Source organism: Onychomys torridus, chromosome 7 (assembly GCF_903995425.1).
Source record: "Onychomys torridus chromosome 7, mOncTor1.1, whole genome shotgun sequence".
NCBI classification, from domain to species: domain Eukaryota; kingdom Metazoa; phylum Chordata; class Mammalia; order Rodentia; family Cricetidae; genus Onychomys; species Onychomys torridus.
In genome coordinates, this window is record NC_050449.1 from 46,662,726 (window position 1) to 46,675,896 (window position 13,171).

The following is a 13,171-nucleotide window of genomic DNA, read 5'->3' on the forward strand; positions in this document are numbered from 1 at the left end:
TATTTTATTACATTATTTATCCATTATGGATGTGATGCATGTGATAAGACATGCATGTAAAAGTTACAGGACAACTTTCAGAAGCCCATCCTCTTCTTCCTTAACATGGGTCTTGGGAATCAAACTCATGCCATGGAGCTGAGTAGCAAGCAAGCACCTTTACCTACTGAGCTATCTCAACAGTTGCAGCTCAGTGTCTTTTAGCAAATTAATAGAAAATCTGGGATTCACATCTGCCATTGGTTTCATGTTAATACATTTGGAAAGTAAACCTTTAATATAAGTATAATCAATATAAGCTACTCTGTGACTTTCAGTTTGAACAACACCTGCCCAAATGAAAGATGAAACAAAACTAGTATAGCATCATTCATTGCTAAAAATACTGAAACAAAAGATCTTGAGATTAGCTTTCCTGATTATTTCCCCCAAAAAATAAATAAATGACATCCCAACTGACTCCTTCATAACAGAATCTAAATATAGCTTCTCATCAACTACAACTTTCAAAGAAACAGCTGTACTTGATACAGATTTTGAAAATGTTAGCTTCAATCATAACTAGACTCTAATCAGTCTTTTAAAAAGAAATTACAAGTCCAAGATAGAAATCATTTTATACAGTATTTCCAGAATTGTCCACCATAGTAAATGAAATGCTGAAAAGTTCTATGTAAACTTTCAGCAAAATACAGTGCTCAAATATTTGTTTTACCTTTTTCTCCTACCAATAAACACTCTACAAAATTATAAATGGTTACTATAATAATAATAATCTTGCGAGAGAAACTCTTTCATTAAAATTAAACTAGTTGAAATGCTGTACTCTTAAAATGGTTAAATACTTAAGTTCTGATATGAACTCATTTGTGAAAAATAATTTCATTAAGAGAATCTTATACATAAAATATAATTCACTGCCGGGCGGTGGTGGCGCCAAACAAGGCAAAACAGTCCTTCAAAATTTCTGTCTGCTTCATGCTGGGCGGTGGTGGCACATGCCTTTAATCCCTGCACTCTGGAGGCAAAGGCAGGAGGATCTCTGTGAGTTCAAGGCCAGCCTGGTCTACCAAGTGTTTACCAGGAAAGTCGCAAAGCTACACAGAAAAACCCTGTCTCAGAAAAAAAAAAAAAAAAAAAAAAAGGATTCATTGAATTTAATTCATAATGTCTTGCATGTGCTGTAAATACTAGCATTTACAAAGCCAACCTGCAGCACTGATATCTCTAGGAAGTGTAAGGAGAGAAAGCCAAGGAATCATACAAAGTATTTAATAGGAAACTTAAATCTTCACTTTTTGAAGAATAAAAGGGTCAGCCTATAACCTTTAACTACCAAAAACACTTTAAATTTTTACCTGATAAAATTCAGTTAGTAAACTGAAGCATATGAATTAAATATCATAGCAATGCTCCATTCCTTTAGTGACTCTCATCAGTAATAGAGAATGCTGGAACATTGTCCAACCATTAACAGCTTAATCAAAGCAGCTATGGTTGACCAGACCCCTCTCATAGGAGAAGGGGGGAAGTCACTATCACCTCAACTGAGATTACTTACAGCCACTCTCTTCCCATACCTCAGCTATGTGTAATTCTGTCCAGTTCTACGTTGTTGTCTCTGGAGGTGCTAGAATATATCAAAGATAGAAGGCTAACCTAAAGGAGGATGCCATCTATGCAGCTGATGGAAGATTGTCACCTGTGTTGCAGTGAGACTATTCAATGACTAAGATAAACAGGGGTCAACCATTCTCCCATAAGGAAACCCAGTTAAGCTCACTGATTACCAAAAGCTTTTGTTGATCTATCTAAATAGTGCCCTAGCTGGGATGAAGAGATGTTTGTTCATGTCTCCTCGGAAAAACTCACACAAGTATAATATTTGATATAGAGTGCATAATGATAACTTCTATTGTTAGCACTACTCTAGCCTTCAAAATATCTAGACATTAATTTCAATAATCCATATGCTACCCATTCTACTTCTCATTAGTACTTCATTAGTATTAAACAATGTTCATCATTATTAATATAACAGCTGAGGGGCCAAAAACAGATAATTAGCAATGGCACTGTTTTAAAACCTTAAACATACATAATTCCCCAATATTTTATGTTTCTGAACATGTTCTATTGATTTCTATTTTAATTCATCTGTAATTGGAGTACACTCTGTTCATACATTCAACCCTTCAAAATGTTTTGAAATGTTTAATGACCCAGTATATCACTCCCTAACTTTTTAGATAAGATCAGGTATATGACCAAGTACTCAGTATATTAGAAATATATCATTTGCTGGAGAGGTGGCTCAGAGGTTAAGAGTACTCACTGTTCTTCCAGAGGTCTTGAGTTCAATTCCCAGCAACCACATGGTGGCTCACAACCATCTATAATGAGATCTGATGACCTCTTCTGGCCTTCAGGGATACATACAGGCAGAATACTATATACATAATAAAAAATTTTAAAAAAAGAAAGAAATGTATCATAGAAACTAAGAAATAAGCACTCTGAAGTTGCTAACTATGGTGTTCTCCAACATCAATTTTCTAAACCAAAATAGTTGATAATGTAGCCCAGATTCTCAGTGCCTTTGAATGTCTTCCTTTTTAATCAGTTTCTCTATCATTTGCTGACAAAACAAAGTTAAAATTTTCTTATCATGATTTGGAGCTTTCCACTGTTTATGGCTCTTCCAGAAGTCTGACTCATTCTCCAGCAACCTTGTTCACTGCCCCTTTCCTCAAAACAGCAACCAAAAAATAAGTAAATTTTAAAACTTTTTTTTTTTTTTCAGTTTTTCAAAACAACAGTTTCTCTGTGTAGCCTTGGCCATCCTGGAACTCACTCTGTAGCCCAGGCTGGCCTCGAACTCACAGAGAGCCTCAGCCTCCCAAGTGCTGGGATTAAAGGAGTGTGCCACCACCGCCTGGCCTAACAAAATTTTAAATTAAGAAAAAAATCCTAACTTCTACAGGGATCTGGCTCTCATGATGGTACTATGACTCATTCTCAGGACTAAGCCAGTAAGACAGGAAATCTACCCTACCCTATGCTAGCCTTTTCTAGAAAGTAAAATCTTTTAAAAATGTAAGTTAAAATGGAAAGTTGAATTAAAATTGTAGAGCTAAAAAATCACATTCAAAACCAACTGCCTTCAAAAGATAATAAACAATCAAAAATATATTAACATGAGCCCTGAAGAGCCCAAGAATAAGGGGAAAAAATATGCTTGTAGCCTATATGCATATTTCTGAATGTATTAGGACTAACAGCCACTTTGACCCTTTGCCCTGCTTTCTCCCAGGCAGGGGAAAAGGCAATTTAAATGAACCTACAACTATGTAATCATTTTAAACTAACACCTTGTCATCCAAAATTGTAAATGCTGGATTCTCCCTCTATCTCTGAAGTGCCTGGAGAGTGCTAACTCAAGACACCAAGACACACAAAATTCCACAAATCCCAATATGTACTCTTTGCCCTGTGTATATAACCTTTGGCTATAAAAAGGAGCTTGTAGCTCTTACTTGGGGCTACAGAGTCAAATAATTCTCTGTAGTCCTAAATAGTTAGAAGCCTCCCCTACCCTCATGGTGTTTTTGAATAAAGATGTTTCTGGTTTACAGACTTTGGTGGTCTGTTCCCTGTTATTTGCAAAATTCCATGACCCAACAAACCCCAAAAATGCTTATTTTTAAAATTCAAGGACAAAGATGAAGTAAAGCATGGAGAGAGTCAACTACTTCTATTTAATTGAAGAATCATTAATTTCAATTCTTGTTTGTATGTAATACTAGGCAATGTGAAGGAACAGAAAAAATTTTCCTTGATCACTGTCTCAAAACCTCATTAATGGCCCCTAAATGCTTGTCACATCTCATAAAGATGCCATAATATTTCAAATTCCGAGTTTAAAATGTTAATGTTTAGGAACTAGAAAAATGTTCTTCCAGAGGCTCCAAGCTTAGACCCAAGCACTCACACTGTAACTGAAAACCAACTGCTATTCCATATTCCAGCTCCAGGGGAACCAATGACCTCTTATGGCCTCCATAGACACCCACACACCCATGTGCTCACAGAAGCATGTGCTTGTGTGTGCATACATACACACACACACACACACACACACACACACACACACACACACACACATAAATGAATAAATGTACATTTTAAATGTATTTTTTGGATAATTTTTTTTTAGTTTTTACCTACAATTCTGGCCTAGGGTAAAGAGGGGCCATATCTGGTAACAGAAAGATAAAAATTTTATACTGTGATAGAGGTAGAATTTTAGATCATAATTAGAAACCATAAATTATTACCTAAATTACAAAGCTGGACCTGCTCTATCATTTAGAACCAGTAAATTATTTATGTCCCTGCTTACAAAAATTCAATAATGCCTTTCAACTATTCTTATACAACTTCAAAATGCCAATTTTCTACGAATAAAGCTAAAAAGGAGTTCTAACACTCTGTTCCTACTCAACAGTGGTATAAAAAGACAATGACACAGGGAGTGTGACAGTGATCAACAGTACTATTCTGTTAGATTATTTGACAAAATGAAGCAAAAGCCTTTCAAATATATAGTATCCAGACAGGTCAAGAGAGAAAATAAATTTTCTTTCTGAGAACAGAAACAAAGGTCCCTAACAAAATATCTATTATTAAATAGAATCCAGCACTATAATAAAAGAAAACAAACCATGTTCAAGTGAAGTTTGTTTTCACAGGAATTTAAACTAGCTCATTATTAGGGGTAGAAAAGTCAATATAGTATATCAACAGAATAAGAACTACCATGTGATTACCTTAATAATTATAGAAAAACATGACAAAATTTATCATCCATTTATGGTTAAAAAATATTACTGGACTAGGAATCATATGGAAATTTCCCAATCTAATAAAACAAAACCAACTGGAAGCTAACTTCAGATACAAGGCTCAATCTGAATGTCTTTCCCATCTGAGATCAAGATCGACATTTTGTTATCTACACTTACCTCTTCTATTCTTAAAAGCCTAATCAGTTATAATCAGGCAAGAAAATGAAACAAGATGTACAGAAGGTAAAAATAATTATTTTGGGGTTTACAAATAAAGGGATTAAATCAATTACAGAGATAACTTCAAGGAACTCCCAAAAAAAAAAAAAAATGTCACCAGCATAGGTCAGTTTAAAATAACTGATATACAAAAACAAATTTTATTTCTGTATGGTGGTGACCAGAAAAAAATTACAAACCAAATCTTTAAAGTTTCATGCAAAATAGTACAGAAAAATACCGATTAGCAAAAGACTAAACTAACACAGTATATGTGTGGTATGTGGAAGCAATGTGAAAGGCAGGAAAAGGAGACTTAAAAATAAGTAAAGAGTATCATAGAATAATAAAGATATTCATAGAATCAAAAAATGCAATATTCATGTGTCAATTGGCTCCAAATAGATTTAAAACTTCAATGCAGTTTAATGAAGACACCAGCAGGCTTCATGTACAAATCAAATAACTATTTTTTTTGGTTGTTTTGTTGGTTGGTTGGTTTTTCATGACAGGGTTTCTCTGTGTAGCTTTGCGCCTTTCCTGGAACTCACTTGGTACCCAGGCTGGCCTCGAACTCACAGAGATCCGCCTGGCTCTGCCTCCCGAGTGCTAGGATCAACAAATTTTAAAGCCTATGGAATTGTAATGGAACCAAAACAGCCAACATTTATAGTATAAAAAGGATACCAAATTGGAAAACAGAAAGTAATTTAATAGTTACTATAAAGCTGCTGTAATCATGACAGATGCCATTAGTGAAAATACAAACACAGAATACAGAACAAAAATCACAACACACACACACACACACACACACACACACACACACACACGGCATCTGTCAACTGACTTTCAACAAGGAGTCAAGGTAATCTGATGGAAAAAGCATCATCTTTTCTACAAAAGGTATGGTATTGGTTCTACATACCAATAAACAACAAAAAAGTTAAATTTAATCCCTGACTCAGAACCACTCACAAAAATTAAGTTGAAATAAATTTTAGTTCTAACTAAAAGGTTAAATCCCTAAGAGTTCTGGAAGAAAATATAGTACAAGATTTTCATAACCTTTTATTGACCACAAACTTACCAGATATGATACTTATAAATTATAAAAGATAATAAATACTTCAAAATTTAATATTTCTGCTCTTTGTAAGACATAACTGAAAGAAAATACTAGTAAAACACATCTGATGAGGGATATGGATCTAGAATACATAAACATCTCAGTCAAGTAAGCAATACAATTTCTTAAAAAGCAAAAAATAGGGGTTGGGGGTTTAGCTCAGTGGTAGAGCGCCTGCCTAGGGCCCTGGGTTCGGTCCTCAGTGGTGGCAAAAAAAAAAAAAAAGCAAAAAATAGACATTTTGTCATGCAAGATATACAGACAGCAAATACAGAGTGACAGAATGCTCATGGAAATATTCATCACCAGGGAAATGCCATAAAAATTTAATATACTTGGCTATGTAGCTGAATTTAAAAACAAGCAATGTTATGAGTTTTAAAGACTCATGAATGTTCAAACAATCCATTTGGCAGATAACTGAAGAGCTTCTCTCAAAGAAAACATATACTTACTTGCTTTACATCCTAATGTTTATCTACCCCACTAGTTTACTTACATCCCAAAGACATGAAAAAGGTTGTGCACTCATAACTTTTATCATAACCACCAAAAATTGTGAACAACAATGCCTATTGACAATCCTCCATACTCTGCAGTAGAATTCAACAACTAAAAGGAACAAGCTGCTGATGAATACAGTAGACGTACTTACTATATAAACAGTAGAATGAATATAGAAGAATTAAGTACTCAAGCACAAAGTCAACCAAACACACAATACTACAAACTCTATGGTTCTATCTATATGACATTCTGAAAACTGCAAAAGTCAGACCAGTGGTTGAAAATGGAATGAAGTAACTTATTACAAAGGGAATGAAGCAATGTTTTGGTGATGAACTGTTTCACTGTGGATTGTGACAATGATTAAAACCTTTTGTCAAGCTAAAATGTACTTCATAAGAGATTTTTTACTACGTTATCTGTTACATAAATTCAACATTGTAGAAAGGTGCTTTATAGACAGTGTGCTATACAAATCTTTTTGATAACTCTCAATCATCACATTGACTTTACAGATTAGAATAAAATCCAATGTCTTATTCTCATTTCACTTATTTATTTAAAGGAGTCATAGACTTTAAATAGCTTAATTTAAAGCAGAATAGGTCAGCACATGATTCTGCTCCAGATTTTCTCTCACCTATATAAACAGCACCTACTTCACAGGGTAGTTCAGAAAATAAATGGCATGCTTTTTATAAAACATTCCTCTCAATAAGTCAGTGCTCAATAAGCATATCTGCCACTTTGTATCTTTAGTTACTTTAAGAAACACTTTCCAAAGTTTCCCAGTTCAAAAGCAGGTACTTGCTGTAACTAGCGACTTTTAGAAAGACTTTATCATATGTAAGAGTCAGGCTAAATTTTTCATACAATTCTTTCAGATCATCAAAAGTAATGAGAAATTTCTACTTAAGATACCAACTTGGTTCTCAAAAGCAAGTATCTCACTAACAATAAATTCCATGGGCTGGGGAGATGGTTCAGATGGTTAAGAACACTGACTGCTCTTCCAAGTTAAGTTCAATGGCAGCTCACAACTGTCTGTAACTCCAGTTCCAAGGGATCTGATACCCTGATACAGACATACAAGCAGACAAAAACACCAGTCCATAGGAAATAAAAATAATAGATCAATAAATTTCATAGGGATAGTGATAGGCTCAGTAGCTAAGAGCACTTGTTACCCTCACAGAGGACCCAAATTCAGTTCCCAGCAACCACTAATAGCTAGCAACCACCACTAACTCCAGTTCCAAGTTCTTCTTGCTTCCACAAATATGGCATGCATGAGATGCAGACACACATGCAGGCCAAACACTCATGTGCATAAAATAAACAATCTTTAAATTAAAACAAAAACTCATTTCATACTCAGAAAGATGTAAATACTAACAGCTACTTGGAGAGAAAAAAAAAAAAAAAAAAACAGCTTACTTCAGTGGTAGGGGCCCTGGTAGGTTGCCTTTTCTCTAGAGGACACTTCTATACCCACAAGCATGCAGGCAACACTAAATTGACTCAGTAGGTTATATATATAGAGAGAGGTGATAGATGACATAGACAGAGATAGAGACACAGATGTAGATATAGATAAATGATAGGAAAGATAACTAGCTAGATAGATGGATGGATAGATAGCAAGGGAGGGAGGGAGGGAAGTAAGTAGGTAGGTAGATAGACAGACAGACAGACAGGTAGGTAGGTAGGTAGGTAGGCAGGCAGGCAGGCAGGCAGGCAGGCAGACAGACAGACAGACAGACAGGCAGAGACAGACAGATAATAATGGAATGAGGCCATAATTATACATGCAGCAATTGAAGGTTGAATCTGATCAAAATAAAATGGACTCATATGAAGAAAAACTAATTTTTTTAGAGTGTATGTAATTACAACTGCTCTTTACAATAATGTAGTCAGTCCATCAAGAGACTGGACGTTAAGACTCCTAATGAAGGACTCTCACATCATAACGAAAACCTCACTGCCCTCTTCATGCCACAATCATTACTACAGCTACTTCAAAACAGCATCAGAAAACCATTTAAAAAGATTGTGGCTGACAACCTCTTGAGTTTTGACGTTAGGAAGAGTATGAGAATTCTTTGGCACTTTTCCTGTATTTAAATATGGAGAGTACACAACAAAGACAGGTACCCTCATCTCCTCTTAGTTGTTACTTTCCATGACTTGCCAAAGGCTACAATTAGTACAAAGTAAAAAGGCAAGAAAAGACTCCATTCCGAGTAAACTTACCGACAATGCTTCATTCTCTTTAAGATCCAACCCAAACACATCACGCCGCTTCACTGTGAGGAAATCAGCATCGGGCCCATCTTCCTCATCATCATCTCTGTCTAGGAACTGCACAGGAGCTTCCTTGACCTCCTTCTGTGCCTCCTCAACACTGAGAACAGGTTCAGGCTGAGGCTCTCTTGCTTTTCCCAGCTGCTCTTCCATTTGTTCATCTGCTGTGTCTTCGTCCTGATCTTCACTGTCGCCACTAGCCAAGCTGTGTTCTGTCTCTTCTAGTCCTTTTCCACTTTTGTGAAGGATGGACATTTTCTCACTGAAATAAGCTCGAAATTCTTCTACTTCATCATTGGTGAGAGAGGGAGCCCTGGGCTGAATTGCTTCAGTGACTTGATTCCTTACCAATCCTTTGGTGGGCTGCTTCTCCATTTTCTGAAGAAATCTTACCCGTGGTGCCACAGCAAGACCAAGAGACCTTCAGAAATGGAAGTGATGGTATGTTTGTTGTGTTATGGAAGTTTCTCCACAGCACAGATCTATTTCCATGGCTTTTTTTTTTTAACGATTCCTCTAAGACCCATCAATTCTGATTAATGGGTCTTAAATGATTAAATGATCCAAAATAAAGCCAAAATGTACTAAGTATTTGTCTAGAAAATGTTTTAGACACCTAGCTTTGCTTCAAGAGAGTTGATATGGTATTTTTTAAAAGAAAAAAAAAAGCATTGAAATAAAAATAAGATGGTCACAGTTCACATACTAGACCCAATTTCTAATTCAACTCTCAGCTTCCTCACAACACATAACAACACCTACCACGTCTACCTCACAGGTGCTATGAAGTCCCAAGTAACTAACTGTATAAACAGGTACTTTGCAAAACATAAGTTACTACATAAACTATAAAAGGCATGACTGAAGAATGGCAAAACAGTTACTCTCAAAAAAGTAGAGAGCAGACTACATATACCATCTCCCCTACCTCAAATCCCATTTCTGAAACAGAATATGGCATAATCACTGCTACAAAAATGTATTTTTCTTTTTAAAAAAGCTAAAAGGGGGAAATCTTGAAGTTTTATTTTGGTTTTGTTTTGGGTTTGGGGTTTGTTTATTTATTTTGTTTTGTTTTTTTACCTAAGAGCAAGATGTTGGATGTTTCCTTCCAGGATCAAAACTAACAATTTTTACTAAATTCCCACTGGTGGATAGAAACACAATTTTAAAAAGCAAAGGTTAAGCCAGATGTGGTGACATACCCCTTTACTCTTTAATCTCAGCACTTGGGAGGCTGAGGCAGGTAGATCTCTGTGAGTCAGAGGACAGCTCCAGGCCTGCCAAGGCTCCACAGTGAGAAAAGCCTCCAAATAAGTAAGTAAATGGCAGCCTTATCCACTGTTATCCCCTATATAATTCACAATAGAAACTATTGAATTATGTGAATTACTGAAAAACATAATCTCGGAAATAGAACTGCTGAGATTCAAAGTGCACAGCTCTGTCATGTACTTGCTGTAAGGCAGTTTCTTCTCTGCAGAATGGAATGATTGAGAATGCCTACCTAATAGTCGATATAAAAAGTTAATGAACAGATACAATACAGTGAAAGTAATAAATAGGCAACCGTGGCCCTTTCTGTCATTACCACTGTCGTGATATGAAGAGTTAGGACAGTGAGTTTATATATACCAAAGGATTTCTTCTATTATAGTACAGTGACGTGATTCACATATAATCCTATCATTGAATGTAACGACCTACATATAGTGGGCACTCAAAGTATTTCCCTAGAACATTTTTTAACCTTGTATCTTACAGATATAGCAATTGTTTTAGTTATCATGAGCTTCTAAAGGAAATCCTACACTTCAAGAAAATTACACATCTGAATATAAATATAAATTAAAAACACAGTTCAACTACACTGATAACTTAGACTTAACATAATTGTTTGCCTTCTATAACCATCACCGAAGCAAGTCTTCAACAAACCATGACACTTACTAGTCTGCTGCAACAACACAGCCTCTAAATATGACCCTGCGGTATTCAAAACCTGGGCCCACCATTTGTGAATATCCAGCTGCAGCAGCCAGAAAACACACTGAACTTCATACTAAATGCAAAACTAGCTAAAAACCCTCATCTTTGGATCATATATATTTTAAAAATAATGAAACTAGGAACTAGCAAATGAACATGGGGAAACAAAAACCTGTTTTGCATGGCACATGGTTTTCCATCACTACTAAAGTAGTAATGCTATCTAACATATTTTACACTGCTATCTAACAAAAGGGTTTTAAGACGTTACAGCTGGCAGATTATGCTATATTAAATATATATGCTAGCACAGAAAATAGCAGCTTACTTGGGTTCAATTTTTTGTTATGAGGGGGAAGTGGAATGGATACAAACATTTTCATGTATGAAATCCTCAAATAAAACCTTTTTTAAATTTTCTTTGTTAAACTCAATTTAAAAGTAAAGGCACTCAAATTCCTAAAAAGCAAGCCAAGCATTCACACCTTACCTAAAATGTATTTTATCTTGGAAACCTAAGATGAGCATTAAAGTATAATGAAGCTCAAGGGTTCTTCTAAAGATTTGGTCAATGCATTTCCCAGGGATAGGACTCCCTCAAAGAGAGCTGATTCTCCCTTTATATGTTAAAAGGTTATTTTTGTTTTTGTAATCTCACAACTATTCAAACAAAACCAGTTAGTCATTCCATACATTTGGCAACCTGAGTCACCAAATCTCTCAACATCTTGCAACTGTTACTTTAAGTGTCTATAAGAGATAAAGACTTGAAAAAATAAACAAACCTTATAAACATGAACCTCCTGACAATAAGAACTAAAATACTGGTTAAATTTCCAAGAATTAATTTAATATACTTCTCTGCAAATTTTCAACGGACTGTTCTAAGACAAAGTAGAAGTGGTCTAAACTAGAACTCTTAGAGGAAACACTAGAGACAATCCCTCTAGCTTTCTTTCTTTTTTTTTAGCTGAAGATCGAACCCAGGACCTTTGCTAGGCAAGCGCTCTACCACTGAGCTAAATCCCCAACCCGCCTCTAGCTTTATTACAGCTACGTTATCAATACTTACAGTGCATATTCAGTAATAGGTAACTTGCTCACATTAAACACTTCTTTATCCTTCATAAGATATACTGAACGTATGTAGGCGACAAAACACTGTAAAATAAAAAGTACAATGCAATACAAGTTAAATATTAAGCTAAAACCAAAATGGAAAACTAAAGATAAATTCAGTAGTAACACATCAACACAACCCTATTTTGTATGCACAGAAAAATAAACTGCCACAACTAACTGTAATATTAGAAGATTGTGCATTTTATTCCATCAGTCCAACACACTACAAAAGATTACCTTAGCTGGGCATGGTGGTGCATTACCTGTAATTCCAGCACTTGGGAGGTAGAGGCAGACATTGGAAATTCAAGGCCAGGCAGAGCTACATGAAATCTTAGCTCAAAGGAGAAAATTCCTCAACTTTCCAAAAAGCTACTGAATATTAATTAGCACTACTTAATTATAATAAAGTACGGTGGGGCAACACAGGCAATAGAGTAACACAGATAGAGTAGCTGTACTGACTACATACAGTATTAGCTGAGCAAATGTCATCATTTTTCTAAATTGCAATTTTCTTATCAAAAATACCAAGTGTTATGACAATGAGGAATTCATATAGAACACTCAGAATATCTTCTGAAATATACTAGATGCAAATAAATGTTTTTCGTTGCTAATATTACCTTGAATAGTCAAAAGACAATTTTTTTCAACAAACTAAAATTTCACTGTAAGTGAGCCAAATTTTGACAAAAAGGTTGTTTTCTTTTGTATTATAAGTTCAAATAGTTTACCATCATCTTGGAAATTTTTACTTTCACTTTTTTTTTAATAAAACTATGCTCATGACACAGCTATGTCATCCTGATCCTACCAGTCTGTAAAATAAATAGATAATAAAGTATTTTTCTTTAATTAACAACAGTTTGTATAGGGCTGAGAGGTGACTCAGCAAAGTACTGACCAGCCAAGCCTGAGAACTTGAGTTGCCCAGCATTCACCTTAAAAGGCAGGGCATGAAGAACGTGCAGCAATCCGAGTACTGGGACCTAGTAACAGAAGGATCCCTGCAACATGCATCTCAGCTGGTCAAGGTCTAGCCAGATGC

The 13,171-nt window shown here is 35.5% G+C and overlaps 1 protein-coding gene across 1 annotated transcript in view; it reads right to left on the minus strand.

Annotated features, from left to right (window-relative positions):
- The window catches only part of Ddx10 (DEAD-box helicase 10), a 179,742-nt gene that overhangs the window by 122,772 nt on the left and 43,799 nt on the right, over window positions 1-13,171 (minus strand). Inside the window, exons 12-13 of the mRNA XM_036193779.1 lie at window positions 12,071-12,159; window positions 8,959-9,430 (exon numbers count right to left, since the gene is read on the minus strand). Of these exons, the coding sequence (XP_036049672.1) occupies window positions 8,959-9,430; window positions 12,071-12,159 (561 nt within the window). The remainder of the gene's footprint in view (window positions 1-8,958; window positions 9,431-12,070; window positions 12,160-13,171) is intronic.